The following is a 24,047-nucleotide window of genomic DNA, read 5'->3' on the forward strand; positions in this document are numbered from 1 at the left end:
CGACATTGATAAATTACATCAACAACGTTAGGTAGAAGAAAGCAAGAGGTGGCATTCTCTTGGGAAGCTGTTGAGGATGACACTTTGCATTAAATTCATTTCAAAAATAGTGAATGAAAATGAGAGTAGTAATTCAAGCTGCAGTGTCAGAAGTTGCGTGTCACTAGTACTCAGACCCAGCCTGGGCTCCTCCCACATAACATTATTTCGGTAGATCCCATCTTCTAGTATGGAGCTGCAAAAGTGTAAGAGCATAGTGTCTGGCTGCATATATCCAGCAGGTGGCTGCACATGTGCCATTTATCTGCAATGCCAAGACAGATGTTAATTCCCAGTCTGGTCCTGCTAGTAGTGGTTGGACACTCCAAAGGATGTGGAATGTCAGAGTTCATATGGCCAATCAGTGCTGTACAGTATAACAATATTTCTGCATAGCCACACATTTGTTTAACTCAAATAACATCTATTATATTGCTTCAGAAAAAAAGCCATGTACAGCCTTTATTTTGTTGTGTCTGAGCAATTATGTATGGATCAAATGGCACCCAACACTATCAATAGGTAAAAAGTTTTCCACATAAAATAAAAAAAAGTTACCTTTAAGCGAATATCAATTCCCATGTTTTTCAAAAATTCATGTTGTGGAATTGGACCTAAAGTGGCTACGGTACTTCCAATCATCCTTTTTAAGAACTTAAAATCAACATCTGCAGTCAAATCTGCCATCCCAGGTGTGATCAAGACATCATGAAGCTGGTGGGCATGAAATCCCTGCAAAGGTATAAGTTTAACAAGTTTATCAATTACTTTACGCTGTAAGGCTCTTTTCTGCATCCCAAACAATATATTACATGTTTGACGTTAGATGTTTTGCATTTTAATGAGCATGTATAATGTTTGGTATGACTTGAACTATAGGGCTTTGAGGGAAATTACAAAGTTACAACATTTCTATATGTAAATCAGCTTTAAACAGTTAATATCTAAAGTGTAGATTTGCGACCATCAGCAAGGGGAACCAAAGTAGCTGGGCTCTAGTAACCGCGGATCCCTTTTCCACCTTGGACGAATACAATCACACTCATTCACCATTCATTCAGTGAAACTTGATGCTCTCTGCTTATATAATAAAGATTATGAACAATCTGCAGGAGAAAAGTACCCCAATCAGGCTTTCCAGGTTCTGTAGAACTTGTGGATCCCCAGACGTGTTTGGTAATAGCCCCGCTCCATTTGAAATTGAAAGTTTATCTGATTTAAGATGTTCTCCATATGTATTGCCTCTTGCTGACCAAGGCTCTCTTGTTGGGGGGGATAGCAACCAAATGTAAATGCAACAGTGCCATTTCCGAAGTAGGTAGTATGATAATACTGATCATGGGGCAACTACACCATATATGGCTAAAAGTGCCTTGCTCCAGCATACATCTCCAGCAATTAGATGGAGTAAATTTTGCTATCTTAACAGGAACTAAATACCATTATAGCATAATTTTGTAGTGTAGTTCAGCCATATTTAAACAGTGATTAGTTCTTTTGAGTTTATTTATTGCTTTCTGTCTATATGAACATTTAATTCCTTTTGCCATGAGTCTGCAGCTTTTACCGTAATAATGGTTTCTATTTTTTTCCAGTAGATTATACCATTTCCTCAAACTATTCATAATGAGTTCAGTCGTAAACATATCGTTAATCAAGTGCCTTGGATCTGAATCCCCTTTTACATACAAGTGTGAATTTAGATAGTATTTAATTCTGAATTCATTAAAAAATGTATATTCTCTGGTGAGCTGATTGAAAGATTTTATTTTCCCAAATAGTATAATATCCTTTATCTTGCAATTACTATAATTGTTCCAATGGCGGAGAATATTCTTCTGTAAAATTTCTAAAAGGGATGATGTCAATATAATATCTTTCATTTTAATCTTAAATACTAACCAAAAATCTAAGCAGCTTTTGCTGCGTATTCCACGATATGCAAGGTTTTTTGTCTGCACATATAAATCTCTCGATATTTTTTTGGAATAAAATTTTTGGAGTTTTATTGGTATCATCCTTAATAAATAGAGCCATTTGGGAATCATGTAGGCACTTACTATGTTCATTCTGCCTAACCATGAAACAAATGGGCCTTTCCATTCTCTGATTTGTCTACACGTTTTACCGTAATCCTGAGTAGTTTATTATCTGAGAGATTTTAAACGGGATGACAATCCCTAAATAGTCAATCTTACTAGCCTCCTAAATAAAATCACAACTCTCTTCCAGTTTATGTTTCATCGAGTCTGGGATAGATACTAACGCAGCTTGTGTCTTATTTATGTTCAATTTATAATTCGAGAAGTTGCTATAATGCGAAATTTCCTCCATCACTAAGGCCAGGGAGTATTCTCGATCGTAGAGGGATAGCAAAACATCATCGGCATATAGGCTGATTTTATATTCAAAATCTCCGATCCTAATTCCCTTAATATCAACATTGTTCCTTATTCTAGGTGCCAGTGGTTCCATAGTTAGAATGTATAAGAGAGGTGCCGTTAGTTATCCCGAACCGATTAGAGCTTTTCCCCTGGCCTATTACTCTGGCGGAAGGTTTAGTATATAAGGACATCACAGCGCCAGTGAAATTATCGCCAAAACCATAGCAATATAGAGCTTCCTCAAGAAAAGTCCAGCTCACTCTATCAAAGGCCTTTTCGGCATCTAAGGCTAAAAATACTGAGGGAAGTTTATATGTTGAGGCGTACTCCACCAAGTCAATTAATCTCCGTACATTATTGTTAGAATGACGACCCTTTACAAAGCCAGTTTGGTACTTATGAATTAGAAATGGGCATACAGGTTTTAATCTATCAGCTAATATAGTTGAATAGATCATTGATCCAATATTTAATAAAGCGATCGGTCTGAAGTTAGATGTCTTTATATTATCCTTATCCGGTTTTGGAACAGGTATTATGGATGCATCAAGCATGACGCTCGGAAAAATCCCCAAATCTATGATTTCATTAAAAGTGTTAGTTAAATGTAAAGAGAGCTGTTTCATAATTTTTTATAGAATAATGCTGTTTAATTTTCAGTGCCCTAATAGCTCTAAGTATTTCATTCTCATTGAATGGGGTGTCCAGCTGATTAGCTATAGCCTTTGAAACCTTAGGAAGTTTAGATTCTACTAAGTATTTTTTAATCTGGTCTCTTTCTTGAAGTTGTTCTGGAATATATAAACTCTTTTTACGCCTTACCTATCTCTATTGGGCTATAACATTGATTTGCTCCATCTGTAATTTTATATATTCTTTATTTTAAATTTCACTTTTTTAATTGGTTAGTAAGCATTTTATCGACTCTATTGCCCACATAATATAATTTTTGTTTCAACTTCATTTAATTAATATTTGTCAAGATCATATCTATCCTAGGAAAAGGAATAGATCTAAAGGTCTTATGGTTCTCCATACATCATACAGTCCGTACTTTCCTGGTGTATCTCGAAAAGCTCTAGATAGTATTCTCTGTCTGTGGTCGCTTCTAGCTGGATTATTACTTGATTTGTCCCATTCTTGGTCAATCACACAGTTAAAGTCTCCCATACACAGGAAAGCACCCTGAATAAAATCCTTTTGTAAAGTGCTATTTAAGAAGTGTGTTTGTCTGGAATTTGGAGCATATATGTTTAAAATTGAGAACAATCTGTCATTCAGCTTACACACAACAAAGGAGAATCTACCAGCTAAGTTGCTCTGTTTATAAATTACTTCAACCTTGATGTTGTTGTTTGAAATCAATATTGCTACCCCTTGTTTTTTTTTGTCTTTATAAATAATGAATGCTCTATCACTGAGTATCTTTTATTATTTAGCCTGAGAACAGTGGCGGAACTACCGGAACTGGTCGACTGCGACCAGGCCCTGGAGTTCTGCCAGTCAGGGGGGCCCAAGTGGTGCTGAGCGGTCGGTTTCAGCAACCACTCGGCTTCCTTCTGTCTCCTTTGCCGCCACCTGCCTCAGCGCTGCCCCGACTGCAGTGTTGGGAGCGTGAGGCATCTGTCTCGGGTGCCGGCTCCCACCACAGGACTGCACGGTAAGTGACCTACAAAGGGGGGTAGGGAGAGGGTAGATAGTGAGAAGGGGTGGTGGTAGGGAGAGGGTAGATAGTGAGAAGGGGTGGTGGTAGGGAGAGAGTAGATAGAGAGAAGGGAGGGAGAGGGTAGATAGTGAGAAGGGAGGGAGAGGGTAGATAGTGAGAAGGGGGTGGGGAGAAGGCAGATAGTGAGAAGGGGTGGGGAGAGGGCAGATAGTGAGAGGGGGTAGGGAGAGGGTACATAGTGAGAAGGGGGTAGGGAGAGGGTAGATAATGAGAAGGGAGGGAGAGGGTAGATAGTGAGAAGGGGCATAGGGAGAGGGTAGATAGCCTGAGAAGGGGGGAAGAGGGTGTAGATGGTGTGAGACGGGGGTAGATTGGGTGGGGGGCCTTAACAGATTCTTGCACCGGGGCCCTGAGGCTTCTAGTTACGCCACTGCCTGAGAATATCTGCACCCCTCATGTGAGTTTCTTGGATACTACAAACATCAATATGTGCTCTGAACAAATAATCATTCAGAGAGGATCGTTTCTGTGGGCAATTAAGACCTTGCACATTTAACGTAATCACCTTAATTACATTTTCCATTCTGCAGGTATCATATTTTAGTTGCGGTTATCGAGTTCCATCTATTGCATATGCCATACTCACACACATTCTTACACATCCAGACCACCTTAAGGGTTTTTAGTACCCTAGACTCCCTAAAACTATGTAAAATACAAGAAAAATCTCCTTGTAACGATATACATCGTTAATTTCATCGTAAAGTGAGGAACAACACGGGCGAGTCAAATTGTTATGATGCATGAAAAAAAGAATACAATCTTAAAATTGTGCATATTGCCAAATCATAGAATAATCTAAGGTTATGCATATTTGTGCAAAATTACGTCAACAAACAAACTGTGAATCTAAATATCCGCTTATCCCGTTTTTGTTTATGCTTTTCAAAAATAAATAAAAATGAAAATTGTTGTATTGTGCTTAATTACGGCTTCCATATTCCCGACTTATGATACAATCTTTTCCAAGTAATAGAAAAATCTTAAATTATGCATATTTGTGCAATGTTATTATATCAACAAACAATCTGTGGGTCTAAATATCCGCTTATCCCATTTTCATTTATACCTTAAAAAAAAAAAAAAAAAAAAAAACATGTTTCCATCTCCATTAAAGTTACTTTTAAGTCTAATCTTGGCCATCTGCATTTTCATTTACCCTTTCCAGACTACATCTATTGTGGCCAGGCTAAGCGATTACTTTCCTGTCCAAACAATTAATTTAACTGGGAACCCCCAAGCATATCTAATGCAACACGACCTCAGAGCTAGAGTCACTTCTTTGAATTCTTTTCTGTCTAGTGTCCAGAGAACAGTCCTGTAAAAATAGCAGGTTCTTAAACTTTTCATCTTTGGAAACAAAATCTCTAGATGCCACCAGAATCTTTTGACGTAGGAAGAAAGTGGAAAAGCGAATTAGTACATCCTTTGGTTTGGATTCAGCGATATGCTTTGGTTTTGGGATTCTGTGTGCTCGTTCTATAATAATATCTGCTCTCTCTGCTTCCAGAATGTCCATGTTATTAAATAGGTCAAATACGTATTTTCTAATTATGTCTTGTTCTATTTTTTTAAGGTATACCACGTATTCTTAGTTTTTTTCTACGAGTTCTATCTTTGATATCCACCAGTTTTGATTCAAGAGATGCAATCTTGCTTTTCATCTGAATAGATTCTTCCTGTGTAGTTTTTTATTCAAATTCTAGATATTAATTTTTAGCTTGTTTGATTTCACTTGTTCGCCTATTTTCAGCAGCTCCTCTAGTCATTCAACACGTAGTTTCACTATTTCAGCCTTAAACAGAGTGAGCTGAGTTTCTATGCATTGTTGTAAATACTCTTGTGTGATCAGGTGAGAGGATTGTGAGTTAGGACTGAGAGATAACCTTTCTGATTCATCCAGGTTCACTTCAGATAGGGCAAGAGAGGTATTTCTGTTTATTTGTGCCATGGGGTGAAAAAAATTGATGTAATTTTTTTCTCTTTTTGGACTCTAAGTCCCTCTTTTCTCTTTGCACTTAATCTCTTCTTTTTTTGTAGCCATCTTGCCCTCAGTCCTTCTACATGTTGCTTTATAACAGTTCTAGTTTTATGACTTGCTCATTAAAATGTTTTTTTTTTAGCTGGTGGTAATCATTGGTATGCTGCAGCTTTCAACAGACATGGTATAAAACAATTTTATTTCATCTTATTAAAACAATTTCAGCATTAATGGCATATAGCCCCATTACACCAGATTTGTCATGCACCTCTCTTCATGCCACTTGCGGTGTTTAAAACACCCAACTTTTGGTGTGTCAAGCACTGACTCGCCATGCCCGTTGAGCACTGCCCTTATACACACATATACTTTTACACTGCCCTTACACACACACACACATATACATGTACACTGCCCTTTGATTTTGGAATCAAAACATTTGCTACTGCAAACATTTTTAGATGAAAAAGTTCCATTTTATTCAGTGGAACAAAACAGTGATCACATTATTCTTCACAATATTCTTGTAAGAAACTTATTTCTTTATTAAATCATGTAAACTATTTTTTCATATTTAATAAAATCAATTGAGAATTTAATAAAACTGAGAATTTTTGTTTAATTTCCTTTTATTTGCCAACCTGCCCCCCCAGTTATGCACATCTGCCCCCAGAAAAGCCTTAAGCCCCCATATAACACCCCCCCGACTTACCACTGCTTCTGACTCAGTTATGTCTGGTGGGGGCAGAGGGTGGAGGCTGGCGTTCATTAAATTAAAGGGGGCGTCTTAAAAGGGGTAGGACGAAGAGCTGAGGCACGGCAGCCCCTAAATCGGGACAGTTGGGGGGCATGGTAAGGTAATGCACTTTGGTACCAAAAATAAGCATGCAACTTACACTCTAAAGGGGATTGCATTGGGAAAAGCAGAAATGCGAAGGACTAAGGTATAATTGTAGACCATAGACTTTGTAACAAAGTGCAGTGCCAGTCAGCAAAAGCCAGTAAGGTATTGGCATGCATAAAGAAGGATGTTATAGAGCTGGAGAGGCGGGCTACAAAGTTAAATAGAGGAATGGAGAGTTTTAGTTATGTCACACTGTACAAATACATACAGGGTCAGTATAAACAACTCTCCAGTGATCTAATCGCTAAGAGGTCTCTACAAAGGATGTTGTATTATCTAACTCTGTGGATATTTTAAAGAAAGGTCTGGATGCTTTTCTGGTTAAGCATAACATAAAGGGCTACAACTGTTAAAAGGACAGTAGTATTAGCAAATTAATAATTGCCACTATAGAATCAAGAAGGATTTTTTCCCTGTTGTGGCATAATTGGTAATTGGGAAGTAGGGTTTGTTTTGCCTCCTTTTGGATCAACTTTAAAACTTTAGAAGTGGGTATGTGTGAAAGGTTGAACTTGATGGACTGAAGTATTTTTTCAACCTTCTTATACTATACTATACTATACTATACTATACTATACTACTATTGTTCAGGAATCCCATTGGACACAACAGCGGTCTCGACAGTGGAAATATTGCAGATTTCCAGATGTCTAAGCTTCATCCCTCCTGGACAAGGAAAAGAGAGGCATTGCAATAATAGTGACAGCTAAAAATAAATGTGACTATACATATCATAAAATTGACCTAGAGGGAAGAAGGATCCTGTTGGTACGCCAAATGAAAAACATTACTTATACCTTGATGAACCCGTGTGCTCCTTTGGATCATCTGATAAAATGTATGAATACTTCAGTTGAATCAGCTGAAAAAATAGCTAAAGGTAAACTGATCATTGGGGGTGACTTGAATTGTATATGTCATTTTGACTTGGGTGGAAAGGAGCAAAAAATAGGCAAATGTGATCACACTTAGGTCAAAAGCTGTGGCCTTCTCTACATGTTTATTTGGGCATAATATCTGTAACCAGACCATACAATGGATCCTGTGGAGCAGATTAGGTCAGATACAGGACAACAAGAAAGGCTAGAGCCACCAAGGTCAGACAGGCCGGGTAGGTAACAGGAGATTGCAGTAGTAAGCCAAATCAGGAAACAAGGAGCAAGGTCAAACAGTCCGGGTCACAATGGGTTAATGAGATCAAACTACAGCAGCAGCACAAAGTAAGGCACCAACCAAGGGTAAGCAAATATTGAAAGTCCCATATTTAAATAGGCAGCAGAAACTGAGAACACAGGAAGTCAGGCAGGGTAAGACGAGGGCACAACTATGCGTTACTCCTGTACGCGCGCAGATGCCATGTCACGTGACAGGGTGGCTGCTTCTTGCCGGCAGGGATTGCAGTCTGCGTAGAGCGGAATTGGGTAATTGTGGGACGCATGGACAGGTGAGTCCTAATGGTACCCCTTCCTCGACACTCGACCATACGGCGACAATAGGTACCACTGGGTCTATCAGGATGAAAAGCGTAAAACGTATGGAGAAGGCGAGGATCATGGACGTCATTGGCCGGCACTCAGGATCTCTCCTCAGGTCCATACAACTTCAAATGTACTAGGTATTGGAGAGACTCTTTCACCAGAGTCAATGATAGCTTGGATCTCATTTCATCACTACTGGGCCCGGACAAACAGGAGCACGGGAGAATTTGTTGTAGGCTTTAGTTGAAGCAGTACGTACAGAGTTCCATACAGAAGTAAGGTGCTGTGTATGAGAATCAAGTGCAGGAATCCCGTACACAATGGATTCAGACGGAAACGAGACGGGATGAAAGCCATATACAGAGTAAAATGGTGAGGTTTGAGTGGAGCTGGAACTATTGAGGGCGAATTCAGCTATGGGAAGTAGTTTGGACCAGTTGTCCTGAGTACTATTCACAAAGGTCCTTAAGGCAAATAAGGCATGTCAGGGGGGCACAGTGGCATATATGGGGCTATAAGGCATATCAGGGGGCACTGTGGCATATAGGGGGTATAAGGCATATTAGGGGACAGAGTGGCATATCAGTGGCATATCGGGGGCTGTAAGGCATATCAGGAGGGGTATAAGGCATATCAGGGGACAGAGTGGTATATAGGAGATATAAGGGGGCACAGTGACATCTCTGACATATAGGAGGGTATAAGGCATATATAGGGGCAGAGTATCATATAGGGGTATAAGGCATTTCTGGGACAGAGGCAAGCTGGGGGTGAGATGTGCATAACTGGGCAAAAATAGTTTACATGAATCTTTACTAGTAAAGCTTTTTTGGTATTTTTTGGGTTCTTGTTAAAATATAGCTTTAATTATTATGTCAGTAAAATAAGAAGGCAAATCGTGAAATGCCATTGTAAATTATAAGTTTTTATTTTAAATAAACAAAAAATTTGCATATTGTTTTTTTTTACCCGATTAATCGAAAAAATAAATCGGCCAACTAATCGATTATGAAAATAACTGTTAGTTGCAGCCCTAGTAAACACCTTGGAACCCTTGAGTCTATCAAACAGTTCAGATATCAGCGGAAGGGGGTAGGTGTTTTTGATACGATTCAGCCCCCTACGGTCAATGCAGGGTCTGAGACCCCCATCCTTCTTGGAGACGAAAAAGAAACTGGCTCCCACAGGTGATGTGGAGAGAGGAATAAAACCTTTTTGAGGGTTCCCTTGGATGTATTGGTCCATGGCCTTAATCTCAGCAGGGAATAAAGGGTAGACTCTACCACTAGGTGGGATAGTACCCGGCAAAAGATGAATGGGGCAGTCATAGGCATGATCTGGGGGAAAGGAAATCAGCCTCCTTTTTGTTGAGGACATGCACGAAGCCCTGGTATTTTGATGGTAAAGCTGCACAGTTAATTGAGGCTATCAGTCTTGTGCATGGGTGATCAGGAATACAGGATGTACAACGCCAGGAGGTGATATCTCTGAAAGACCAATCAATAACATGGTTGTGCTGGGAATGCCAGGATAACAGGAGTAGAAAAAGAGGAAATTGAATACGAATTATGAAGAACGCCCACATGTAGGCACAAAGGAACTGTTTTAGAGGTTATAATGTCCAGCTGAAAGGGTTGGCAGTCAATGGCTTCCACATGAATTAGAGTCTCTTTAGCGGCCAACAGTATGTCGTGTATCTGGCAAAACTGTCTATCACTCGCCGGCTGCACCACACTCAATGAGTGCCTGGGCGGAGATGGACCTATCCTAAAGAGATGGGTACGGAAATTCTGGAGACTTGTGTACTAGGGGAGGCACAATGTACTTGTCTACGGCAAGGGGCCTTCTCTTTCTCTGAAAGTTGGTTTAACCAATCTGCATTGGTTCATCAGATAGAGGAGGAAAGGACTCAGAAGGGGTGAAGCAAGGAGCCAGGCAAGGAAGAGGTCTCCTTAGGCGATCTCGTTATTAGTTTCTCCAGGTCAAGGGGTAAATCACGGGTAGCCAATTTGTTCTTCAGGTGTTCTGATAAGCCGTTGGACCTCTGTGTTGGAAGCCTTGGGTCTTCCACGTTTGTCCTCAACTGCTATAAAAGATATGCAAGGAGGTAAACCACCAAGCTTCTCCGCAATATTTTATAAAACTTTAGAACCAATTATCACACCAATTCTTGAAAGGGTACACTGGAAGGCTTTCTAGCCGAGATGCATTTATTCTGAAAGTTGGAAAAGGTCCATCCATTGTTACTAATAACAGGCCAAAATCACTTATTAACCAGGATGTCAAGGTTTATTGTATGATTCTAGAATGTGGTTATCCTGAATTTAATAAATCCAGACCAAACGTGCTTTATCTCTGGTGAACACCTGCAGGGTCTTCTTCATTCTTAAGAAAACTCAAGAAAACCCCCTCTGTTCTTATGGCTTTGGATGCGGAGAAAGAATTTGACAGAGGATGATTCAGAGACTGTACAATGGCCCTGTACTCAAACCCCAGAGCTAGGATAAAGGGAATGTATTTTGACTGAATTTTTTAGCATTAAAAAAATAAAATCAGCCATTGTCACGAAGGGGTTAAAGGGAAAACTAATCTCATTACAAGGTTATCCCCAATTGAGCTAATTTATTTTAATATGCAAGAATTGAGTTCGGCCAGGTGGAAAACCCATGGAATAACCAGAACGTCAGATCTGTATGTTGAGAGTCGATTAATACATCACACAGAATTATTTAGACTCTATGGGTTGCCACAGGTTGAACTCCTTATCTACTTTAGACAGAAACATTTTTTTTTTCAAAATCAAGTTTTATTGAGAGTTTTTCAAAATTTCAAAAGGAGGAGGGAAGAGGGACGGGGTACAGAAGAAAAATAGGGGAGGGGGGAGTAGGGACAGGGGAGGGACGCACGGAACCATCCATAGTAGTCAGTATACAGAACAAGACAGTGCACATCATACAATTATAGAGGCAAAATGACAAGAGTAGAAGGCATGCTTCCAAGGAGCCAATGAGACGCAACAAAGAGCTAGGCAAAGCGGCTCGGGGGCTGGACCGCGAAGAAGCAAGGCACAATGCGGAAGCGACGCGGAAGGACACCTAAAAGGCGCCCCGGGCCACATAAGCGAGCCAGTGGAACCACGTGGCCGTGTATCTCTCTCTCTGCTTCAATGAGACAGCAGAGAGATCCTCGATGATCCTAATCTCTTCCACGCGGGACACCCACTCCCGAAGCGTCGGGGACTGCGTTTGCTTCCACAATAGGGGAATGAGGCTCTTAGCAGCATCCAATAAATGGCGAACAACAGATTTCTTGTAACTGGAGACCGAGTGTGTAGTGTGATGCAATAGCATGGGCAGGGCCCGAAACGGCGGGGGGGAATCAGAGACCTCGGATAGCACCCGGTGAACGTCAGACCAAAAGCCCCTAACGCCGGGGCAATCCCACCAGATGTGGAGCAATGAACCCCCGTCCTCCCCACATCGCCAGCATCTATCAGGGGTATTGAGGAACATAAGGTGGAGCTGCTGGGGCGTCCGATACCAACGTGACAAAAGTTTGTAGTTCGTCTCCTGGGTTTTAGAGGCCCTGGAGCTTTTGTGTGTAAAGATAAAGATCCTCTCCCAGTCCGCATCCGTAAGGAGTATGTCACATTGGGATTCCCAGACCCGGCAGAAAGATGGCCTCGAGGCCTGGGCAGAATCCAGAAGGAGCGAGTAGAGCAAGGAGACAGCCCCCTCCGGCGGGCGATCCCCAACACACCAGGTTTCAAAGCGAGCCGGGTCCCTGTGCAGGCAGTGCTGATTAGGAAGGTGAGTAATATAGTGCGTCACTTGATGATGGGTAAAGCGCTCCAGCCATGTAGGGCCAGCGCCCAGAAGCAACACCTCCAAGGGCAAAACACGACCTCCCCTCAGGAGCCCCTGAATACGAACAGGCAAGGGCAGCCCCAGGAACCCCCGGTCGCCCCAGGTTCGCCCCGGCGCAAAGTCCGGGTTGTCCCACAGGGCCAGCAAAGGCGAAGGTGACGAAGAGAACGGGGCACCACGGCCCACCGCCAAAGTCGCAGATATAAAGGGGTGTGTGCTCACTCCGCGGCCCGTCCCGGGGCCCCAGACCACGTGCAACACCCTACCCCGCTCGGAGCCCAACTCTAGAGCCACCCAAGGTTTGGCGCGCGCAGGTGGGAGGTTCCAGTCTATGATCCGGAGGAGCTGGGTGGCCTGATAATACTTATGAAAGTCCGGCAGCGCGAGCCCTCCCCTGGATTTGGATCGGACCAGCTGCGAAAACTTCTGCCTAGGGCTCTTGCCCCCCCAAACGAAACCCGTGACCGCGCGACGGAGAGAAACAAAGAAATCTCGGGGTATCCGAATTGGCAAGGTCTGAAATAGATACAGGACCCGGGGCAGCAAGTTCATTTTCACTACGTTGACCCATCCCATCCACGAGAGGAAGAGAGGCGACCACCGCTTAAGGTCCTCCGCCAATCTGAGCAGTAAAGGGGTAAAGTTAGCACGAAAGAGATGGGCAGGGTCAGATGTCAGCCAGACCCCCAAATACTTCATCTGCCCCGGGCACCAGCGAAAGGGAAAGCTAGAGGCAAGGTGCGGAACCTGAGGCGAGGGCACCGAAATGTTTAGTATTTCAGATTTAGAGAAGTTTATTTTCAGATTCGAGAGCTCCCCATAAGAGCGAAATTCCTCTAAAATGTTGGGCAAGGAAACTACAGGGCGATCAACCACAAAGAGGAGGTCATCCGCATAGGCGGCCACCTTGTGTTGCACTCCCCCATCACTAAAGCCTAATATGTCGGGATTGGAGCGGATGGCTTCAAGGAACGGCTCCAAGGTGAGAACGAACAACAGGAGACAAGGGACACCCCTGCCTCGTGCCATTCCCGATCGAGACCGGGGGTGATAGAACGCCATTGACCCGAACGCGTGCCGTGGGGGAGTCATAAAGGGCCGAAACCCACTTCAACATGGCAGGGCCCAGCCCCTGATGGTGCAGAGTAGCGTGCAGAAACGTCCAGTCCACCCTGTCGAATGCCTTTTCGGCATCGGTGGACAGGAGCAGAATATGGCGAGCCTCCGCCCGCGCCCTGTGGACGATATTTAACAGGCGTATAGTATTATCACAGGCCTCACGTCGGGGAACGAACCCCGCCTGGTCCGGGTTGGCCAGCTGGGGAAGGAAACGAGCCACTCGCAGCGCCACGGTCTTGGCAAGGAGCTTAAGGTCGGCATTCAGTAGCGATATAGGCCTGTAGCTCTGACAGAGGCAGGGGTCCTTGCCCTCCTTAAGCAGCACCGTAACCGTGGCCGCCAAGGTTTGGGGGGCAAACCTATGGCCCTCCTGAATGGAATTGACAGCACTAAGGAAATGGGGAAGGAGCCTCCCAGAAAAAGTCCTATAGTACCCCAAAGGCAATCCGTCCGGACCCGGGCACTTCCCACTCTGGGAAGCCTTCAGCGCCGCGGAGAGCTCCCAGAAACATTTTTTTAGCCATGAACCCTACCAAAGAACCTGATAAATGAGACAAATTCTGTGCATCAATTCCACCGACAAATATTATTTCAAGATTGATGGATTTACTAGCTAATTATAAGCCAATGGAAAAATTGAGAGCTACTAAGAACTGGGAAAGAAAGGGTGGGTTTGAGGTCTCACTACAAACTTGGTTTAAAGCTTGGACGAACACTAGGAGAACGCTCCACTGTATTACTTTACAGAAACAATTCTATAAGCTGTTCCACCTATGATATTTGGTCCCAACGCGTTTGTTTAAATTTCAACCAGCCCAAGGCGACAAATGTTGGAGCTGTCTTACAGAAAAGGGTACTCGCCTTTATTTTTGGTGGGATTGTTCCAGTACTTAGGCTGTTAAGCCCTTAACCCCCCCTAGATGGTTCTGTTCCATATAGATCTACCAGGATTAAATAAATATGATATATTTTTTTCCTTATTAATATCCTCCTGGCATGCAAGATGTGTATGGAACGCTATTGGAAAAAAAAAAACAGAAATCCCCTTATGGAACAAAGATCCATGTCCAGGCTCTAGCTGAGAAATATATGTATCAGAAGTATGTATTTCAGAAGGATAGTTATACAAGGGACTGAGGATGCTCCTTTGCATTTTATATGAGAGTTATTAAGGTACAGAGATAGATGATGACAGATCCAAGGAGTAATACTGTTGTCTTTTTGTATTTATTATTCTATGTACATTTTCTGTAATTAGAATCTATTCTCTTAGGAGAATAGTACAAATTAGGTATTATCAATTCAAATCACGTTTATTTCTTGTATTATCAAGCTAAAAAAAAAGGTTTAATAAAGAATATATAAAAAGCCCTTTTTATAAATGTAAATGAGACATGATAAATAACTGAATCTAAAGAAAGTCCTGCTTATCCTGAAAAAAACAAACAAAATATAACTTGTGCGCATTAAATGAGAAAAAAGAAAATTACAGCTAAACAGCAACACCGCAAAAATGATAAAAAAAAGCATTTGTCCTAAAGTGTACTACAAGTATATGGAAAGGAAGGCACAACCTGTCACAGGATCATTTTAATTCACCTACAAATGGAATTCTCAAAGGTAACAGAACATGTGTAAAATGAAATATGTAAAGCTCAAATAATAAGGATTACAATAATTAACTACATACTCTGAATGTGTCGGTTTTCTCTCCAAAGTGTCCATAATCGACAATCAGTGCCGCTCCGCCATAATTTTTTATTTGATAGGCAAGCCTCTGAATAATGACAGCAGCACTGGGGCACACTTCAACATGACCCCTTTCTTCATCAGCCTTGAAGAAAGGGTGAAATAATACATTTAAAAACACATTAAAACACTGTTTGCATTAACTTTTAACATGTTAAAAATGTTAGCAAGATAAATTATCTGTCCTTTTTTTTCACATTCAAAAGAGAGTCAATTACATAAATCATATAAATAGAGTTATCCCTCATGATTGTTTGAACCCAGTTCAATTAACTTAATTTCTAGATTCCAGTCAAGATTCACAATCTCAGCCGCCTGATTGCACAAGAGGGTGGTTTTTGTCACAACCCCTGGATCTGCTGGCTTAGGCCAGTATACGTCACTGGTGGCAAGGAATATTTGGAATTTGCTCCCACTTCCCAGCTATTTACCTTGCAGGAAATGCATTCTATCAAAAGCATCACCTACGAAGCAGTGTGTATTAACCAATACTCACTGCAAGATATCCATGGGGTTTAACAAGCCCATCCCTCATCCATGCACACACATTAGGCACTCCCGTTGATTCCACTTGGAATTGCTAACTACTGGCTGCTTCCAGAAGCCAAAATGGGTCCAAATTGTGAAGAGAGGAGGGGGTATGCTGCAGCTCTTCACTGCACTTAAAAGAATCCTTCAGTATTTTAATTACTTAAAAAAATAATAATATTTAAGAGCTTCTTGATCCAAGGAGAAATCCAATTGCATTTTGAAGTCAAGAATGAATTTTTCATCCTGATGGCAGAATTCAAAGTAGCTTATTTAGGATTTTTGATGGAGTAAGGTCTTTTTTCAACCTTATGTACTATAATATGTTACTAATGTCATCTTTCATAGAAACAGAATGGCAACGCACTCTGCAAAAAAAGTTAACAGAACACTTGTTGCAATGCCATATTGAACCACATCAAATCAATCAGTAAATAAAAAATGTCCAGCGCACATACTGCTAGCATAGAAGTTAGCTTTTTCAGGAGAGAGCCTTAAACCAAGAAAGGGAACATGAACATATTTAAAAAGCATACAGGAGGTGCAGGGCCGGATAAACTTAGGGGCTGATGGAGCTGCAGCTCCAGGCTCCTACCTGAAAAAAGGCACAGTCAGGGCCAGACTGACTGGGCCAATGCGGCCGCCAGGGCCGTCTAACGCAGTCAAAAGGGGCCCGCAGGGGCTCGCTACTAACCTTCAAATTGCTCCCAAGTGGATGCAGGAACCCAGCGGAGTCACTTATGTCACATGACCCTGCTGCTCGTCTGCTTCCCCTGTGTGGTAAAACCAAAGCTGTTCGCACAAAGCGCAAGCATCACAGAAGGAAGCAGTGGGATTGAGTGAATGAATGAGTGAGTGAATGAGTATCTGCATAGGAGTGAATTAATATTTTTAAATGAGTATATGTAAATGAGTATCTAAATAAGGGAATTAATCTGTGAATGAATGAATTTGTGAATGAGTATCTGTGAATTAGTGAATAAATATTTTTGAATAAGTGAGTAAATGTGTGTGTGATAGCATGGCACGGGGAGATGTTTGGAGGCAGAGATCCCACTGGCAGGCTGTTTGGGGGCAGAGATGCCACTGGCAGGCTGTTTGGGGGCAGAGATGTCACTGGCAGGCTGTTTGGGGGCAGAGATGTCACTGGCAGGCTGTTTTGGGGGCAGAGATGCCACTGGCAGGCTGTTTTGGGGCAAACAGGGCAAGTCCTATGCTTCCAATCTGGGTGCTAGGCAGGTCCTTGTGGATGTAATCTGGGTGCCAGGGCTGATTTGATACTAAAGTAGGGGCTGGATGGGTGGCGTAAATACACAATGTCGGGTTGGCTGGGGGCAATACGCAAGGGTGTGGGGGCATTAATTTACAAGAGGGTGCTGGCTGGGGCATCACATAATTAATACTAAAGGGGGGCTGTCTGGTGGGATAAATATACAATGTGAGCCTGGCTGGGGGCATCAATACACAATGGGGGGCTCGCTGGAATGCACAAATACACGTGGGGGCTGGTGCCATCAATACACAAGGGGGGCAGCTGGGGCTGGAGGGCATAAATACGCATAGGGCTGGCTGGGGGCAATACACAAGGGGGCAAAAACACAAAAGACATAAATGAATGATGAGCTCGTCCGAATGTGGATGTCAGTGTGGCAGAGCCTGTCCTGGTGTGTATGTGTTTGGGTGTCTGTGTGGTAGAGCCTGTCCAGGTGTGTGTGTGTGTTTGGGTGTCGTTGTGACAGAGCTTGTCCTGGTGTGTATATTTGGCCATCTGTTTCCTGACACTTTACTTACCGTAAGAATAAATTGAATTATTTAATTTTTACTTATCTAGAGGTAAAAAGGCACTCTTGAATTTTTAGTCTCTTCAGAGATCAAAACATTCTAGGCCCAGAAATCAGTGAGACGAAAGTAATTTTTACTTTGTGTTATTTACTTTCCTTCAATCTGCATATTTTATTAAAAAGGATAAGTGGCACTAAATTGTGGCTTCAGGCATCCTCTGTACGATGACTTTTTTTTTTATGTACTGATTACTCCCAGTACCATCACATAAGATTCTATCTTGTATTATCTGCCAAGCACTGATGTAATCTTTATTAAGTACGCATCGATGCAGATGAGTTAAGATTCTGTCTATTTTTTTTTTGTTTCCATAAAATGGCCACCAAAATTCTCAGCACAGACCCGTGAAGATCTCAATCCGACCCTGCCTCCAGTGTGCATCAGCCATCACAAATCCAGCTTACACCCACAGTGTGCTCCAGCTTTGTGCAGTTTTATTTGGCTAAAATGGTTTGTGGACTGACTTTGTTTTACTGTTTAACCCCTTAATGACAAGACTTTCTTTCTCGTACTACATTTTGGGACAAAGGCTCTTTTAACACTTTTCCGTGTTGCTGTTTAGCTGTAATTTTCTTCTCTCTCATTTTGTGCACCCACACACATATATTTTTTTCCAGGACAAACAGGGCTTTCTTTAGATACCATTATTTTTATCATATCATATCATGTAATATAAAAAAAATGATAAAATATGGTGATTTTTTTTGTTAAAAAATGACTCACTTTTCTTTGAAAAAGCGTTTACTTGTCTGCAAAAACTAATGAAAAAACCTGCTAAATAAATTCTAATATTTGTCCTGAGCTTAGAAATACCCAATGTTTTTTGCTTATTTCTGCACGTTATGGGGCAAGTACCAGTAGCGTTTTGCTATTTCAAAACCATTTTTCCCCCAAATCTGGTGATTCTGCCTCATGTGCTATTTCAGGTACTTTTGAGGCCGGCCAATGCAATTGACCCCATCAAACCATATATTTTTGAAAACTAGACACCCCAAGGTATTTCAAATGCTGGTATTTTAACCCTTTTCCATGCACAAATTCTACCACTAGCCTTTGTCAAACTTTATAGTAGTAATTTTTTTTTGTATTTTCACACACGTTGTATTCCAGGTATAAATTCACTGCTCCTAGTATATATATCCGTGGGTTTTTGGGTTATTTGAGTGGTAAAAGACCACTTTTGTGAGGTGTGTATTTTTTTGCCATTTAGAAATCTGGTCAGTCTGCGCCCACCATATTTGGGACATCTTTGAAGCCGGCCAATTCACAGTGAATCACAGACCAGTGACTGAAATGGGGTAAATTGAATTGGCCGGCTTCAAAGATGTCCCAAATTCTTGGACGTGGGCACAGACTGACCAGATGTCTAAAAGGCAAAAAAAAAAAAAAAAAAAAAAAAAAAAAATCGGGAGGTTGTGAAGCCCCCTCTGAGGCATTGCAGGCTTGCCTCAATGAAGAGGCAGCCTGGAATGCCCCTCACCAGATTTGCATCAGGTCCGGGGCGTGTTTTAAACTGTTGGGTTTTTTTTGGTTTGTCTGGACAGCCTTACTTGTGGAAAATAACGCTACCACATACATATACGGGCATTGTCACCAACACATTGCATCGTCACCCCGTATATGTACATGGATTGTCGTTAAGGGGTTAAGTAACTTAGTATTGATAGAATGACATGTAAAAGTTGATCAGAAAACTTTCCCACTGCTTTTTTCATTAATCGCCAAATTAACCCTGTATTAATATGCATTATAAAGCTAAAAGGCCATATTTTTCTCTCTGAAAAACAAGTGCGGCCCACGCACACATACATTTCTGATGAAGTGGCCCACTGCAAAAAAATACTTGGACACCCCTGGTCTATGCCTTGCTTTTTTACTCTTGTTGTGACCTGGCTTGTATTCTGATTATTATTATTATGACTTCTGGTATTCTGATCCTAGTTTTGTTCGCACACATTACTCTCTCCGCCGGTTTGTTATGGATTATTCTCCTAACTCACTACCGGTTTCTAGGCAACTGGTTCTTGTCTGTTGCACACAGAGGCGTATCTACCGAAAATAGCGCCTATGGCAAGCGCTGAAATTGCGCCCCTGTCCAAATATCTAATCCCTCTCCCTCTCTTATCACTCCCTAACCCCTCTCCCCCTTTGTAGTTCTCACCTTGAGGTCCAGCGACGGGAGCACAAGGCTTCTGCCTTCTTGCACTGCTGCGGTGCCCGCTGCTTCACTGCTAAGTGCCTTAATATGACGTCATATTTCGGCGCTCAGCACTGAAGCAGCGGGCACCGGGACGGAGGCAGAGGCCTCGTGGAGGAGAATGAGGGGCGCCGAGCGGTTGCTAAGCGCCCCTCTCTCTCCTCCGCAAAAAAAAAAAAAAAAGACGCCGTTTGAAAGCCCCTCACTGGCGCCCCTTTCAAATGGCGCCTATGGCAGGAGCCATAGGTGCCATACCCTAGATACGCCTCTGGTTGCACAATATCTGCACCAGGATTCCAATTCCAGTACGCTGAGTGTAACAGATACTCTGCACTTCTGAGGCACTTTAAGAATTAGAGGTAATGAGTCAGAATCTTTTTCAGCAAATTAGCCAACAATGTGTCAACATTGATTTAGTTATTAGTTACATAGTTATTATCCTAACACAACAATACACTTTTTTTTTTTTACAGTGTGAGAAGTGCCTGCATCAATTAAGTGTCATCCTTTATATGTGAACACTACGCTACGCACATATAAAATGCCCAATTCTCCTTTTAATCTTTCAGCCCTTTTTGTACTCTTTTCCATTCAATCACATCTTTCAAATGGAATGGTCCTCAAATGTATATGCACATACTAAATTATGTCAAACTAGTATTTTGTACAGACATAATTTAATTCTACAAGCTTGCCTTAGAAGCTGCTATTTGACAGTGTATATGGTTATCAAGTTTGTAGTTAATTGGTATACACAAATCTTTTTCATGCTGTGATCTGACAAACATTTCTGTGTGTGTTTCTACGACAAACACATTATCAATAATAAATCTTAATTATCATTCTCCAACTTAAATCATTCTCACAACCCAAATCCTAAATTAACAACCTCTTACAATTGGGCATATTCTGCACAAAGAACATTTTTACTAGGTCATTAACACACCACCACCATATATTAACATCATGAACAACTGTAAAATATATTAAGGATTTCTATACCATTAAATTATATTTCCTTGTCCCATTTTAACAAAATGAATACATTTCTAGCATTTCTAAAGTGAAGTTTAATAAGAACTTAAAATGTTTAAAAATGTGAGTTAAAGCAACAAAACTATAATCATCTAAACAAGTAAAAACATATATATGGAAATATGTGGGGGGAGGTTACTGTTTTTCCCCCATTTATAAAAAAAGATTTTAAACAAAATGGTTACCAAAATGTTTGATGGCTATTTTTTGTAATTTGATGGCTGATTTCTTTATATCTTAATAGCATTACCTGAATAAAGGATTTTGCCACTAGAGAGGAACTGGTTGAAAGAACAAATCTCAGCTTTTCAGGAACAGTTGGATCAATATCAATTAATATTTCCCGCCATCCTTCTTCTGTTTTCTGCATATAAGCACATTTATTATTGAGGATATTTGCATGCATTGTACACATAGTAAATTCCAGAAAAAGGACAGTCATGTAAGAGATATTATCATGTAATAAAAGATATTACAGAAAAAATTTACCCGACTGTTAAAGCCTGGTTTTTAAAAGATGAGAGTTGGTACCGTGTTAGCCGTAGAATTACAGGAGACAAGTGGAGTTTGAATGATACCTTTATTGGCTAACTGAGTAAATATAGACTGCAAGCTTTCAAGACCTCTCAGGTCCCTTCATCAAGCATGTTATACAATAATGTGAAAAACCTCTCTTTAAGTATCAGTCAAATAGCATGGTTACAATTGGGAAGCAGATAACATCAAAATGTCTAAGGCAAGGTTCTTTGATCAGTCAATAGTGTTAAAACCAGAGGTGGATTGGAGTCATAAAAGGAGGTGTCAGGAGGTATTCACAACTCTAATGGGGTCAGGTTATGTGCATGTCTGGTTTGTTATCTACAAAGTGATAATGGGATACAAATTCCCTATCCCGGTTGAGGCCAGCATTTAAAGAGTTAAATTTAAGTATTAATTTAACCTCCCATATTTTTCTCTCCCTCTGAGTTTTGCATAGTCCCATTAATACAGCCAGTCTGATGTCACTGATGCTATGTCCATTTTGGCAAAAATGTTCTCCCACTGGTGTCTCTGCTCTCTTGTTGTTGATGTTGAATCTGTGTGAATTAAACCTTTTATGCAATGGCTGGCTTGTTTCACCCACATAGAGGGCTGTTGGACACTTAGCACACATAATAAGGTAAACCACATTAGAAGATTTGCAGGAGAAGGCACCATTGATCCTATGGAGTGTATCAGAATTTGGTATAGGCACCATGTCCACAGTGTGGATGTGTGCGCATGTTTTACACCTTCCTTGTAGGCAGGGGAAAGTGCCATTTTTTGTGGACTTGTTCAGGGCACTCCTGGTTAATAGTTGTTTAAGATTGGGGGGCTGTCTGAAGGAAAGTAGGGGAGGCTGTGGAAAAATTTCCCTGAGTCTGTCATCGGTGTGTAGTGTTGCTTGAAGTTCTTTAGATATTTTGCGTAGAGCTTCTACCTGGGAGTGGTAAGTGACAACCAGAGGCACACGGGTTCCAGTATGATGTTCTTTGTACTTTAGTAATTTTTTTCTGGGAATGTTGGTGGCCTTCTGTATCTGGTTGTCAATTATCCTGGCATTGTAGCCCTGGTTCATAAAATCTCCCCTTAGGTTCTGGAGCTGTTTGTCGCGATCTGCTGTATCAGAACAGATGCGGTTGTATCTTACGGCCTGGCTGTATATGATGGAGTTTTTTGTATGTTTAGGGTGGAAGCTGTTGTTTTTAAGGTAAGTCGGTCTGTCTGTTGGTTTGTGATACAGGGATGTGTGGATGGTATTGTTCTTAATGCTGATGGTGGTGTCCAGGAAGTTTATTTCTGTGGGTGAGTGGCTGATTGTGAGGTTGATGGTGGGGTGAAATGCATTGTAGTTCTCGTGGAAGGTGAGAAGTTCTGGTTTTTGTCACCCTTTGTCAGCAGGTGCTAGCATCACTTGCTGAAAACTGCCAGGAATAGTTAACAGCGCTTACAGTATGAGTGTCTGAACAGAACAGTAGTAAAAAGTGCTAGGTGCTACCGCAATCCTCAGGGCCGTCACATTAACCCACAGACAACCATAGAACGTGCCATCTTTGCTCGCACTCTGTTTACTGCACAGTGGAAGCAGGAACGCGACAGGGTGATGTGACGTAAACTGATGTTGTGCCGCTGGGCTCCTGCTTCCCCTGGGCAGTACAAGAGCACCAGTAAGCAGAGGACCCTTGCGAAAGTGATCGCAGGCGGGCTTGGTCACAGTTGCTGCCCCGCGGGCCAGACCAAGTGAATCCGCGGGGGCGTTATACAGCCTGTGGGCCAGACGTTCCCCATCCTTGGTGTAAAAGGAGAAAGACGGTAATAATCCTCCCTCCTCCAGGATTTTGTAACCTGTTCAATTGCTATAAAATATAGCAAATTACCATTATTACCATGGAAATTCGCAAAGTGTGCTAAAACACTATGTTGTCTGAAACCTTTTTTCATAGTGTTCACTAATGCGTTATGTAGTTTCCTGGATGTACTCACTTTTGTTGCCAAGGTTTTAGACATTAATGGCTGTGTTTTGAGTTATTTTGAGGGGGACAGCAAGGTTACACGCAGGGCCGGACTGGCCCACCGGGATACCGGGAAATTTCCCGGTGGGCCGGAAGGTCCGTGGGCTGGGCGGCCATGAAGACAGCCGCTGAGCTGCCCCCCAGGCTGCCCGAAATCTAATCAAAGCGGCCGCTGGGTGCTGATGCGGCCGGCATCAGCACCCAGCAGCCGTGTGCGATGGCCGTCTAGTGATGGGAGCAGTGTGAGGGGTGAAAGCTCCGCCCCCTCGCACTGACCTTTCACCCCTCACGCTGCTCCCATCACTATGCGGCCATCAGATTGCTGGGAATGTAATCTAAACGGCCGGTGCGTGCTGATGCCGCCGGCCGCCTCTGCTTTAATACTTTTTTTTTTACTTTATATGGCAAGCCGATCCAGCTTACCATATAAATAAATAAAAAAAAGTGTCAAAGTAGCTCCGGCCGGCGGCATCAGCACGCACCGGCCGTTCAGATTACATTCCCAGCAGTCTGATGGCTGCATAACGATGGGAGCAGCGTGAGGTGGAAGCTCCGCCCCCTCGCGCTCAGACTGCTGCAGCACCGGATGTCAGGTCAGTGGCATCCTGTCAGCATATAGGAGAACAGTGTGCAGCTACCAGGAAGTCAAGAGAAGTAGAAGGTGAGTA

General features: G+C 42.1%; 1 protein-coding gene across 1 annotated transcript in view; it reads right to left on the reverse strand.

Annotated features, from left to right (window-relative positions):
* Nucleotides 1-24,047, reverse strand: part of NDUFAF7 (NADH:ubiquinone oxidoreductase complex assembly factor 7) — a 60,972-nt gene that overhangs the window by 5,362 nt on the left and 31,563 nt on the right. The window contains exons 7-9 of the mRNA XM_053459792.1: nucleotides 21,099-21,212; nucleotides 15,188-15,331; nucleotides 598-771 (exon numbers count right to left, since the gene is read on the reverse strand). Of these exons, the coding sequence (XP_053315767.1) occupies nucleotides 598-771; nucleotides 15,188-15,331; nucleotides 21,099-21,212 (432 nt within the window). The remainder of the gene's footprint in view (nucleotides 1-597; nucleotides 772-15,187; nucleotides 15,332-21,098; nucleotides 21,213-24,047) is intronic.

The sequence above is a fragment of the Spea bombifrons genome, chromosome 3 (assembly GCF_027358695.1).
Source record: "Spea bombifrons isolate aSpeBom1 chromosome 3, aSpeBom1.2.pri, whole genome shotgun sequence".
Taxonomy (NCBI): domain Eukaryota; kingdom Metazoa; phylum Chordata; class Amphibia; order Anura; family Pelobatidae; genus Spea; species Spea bombifrons.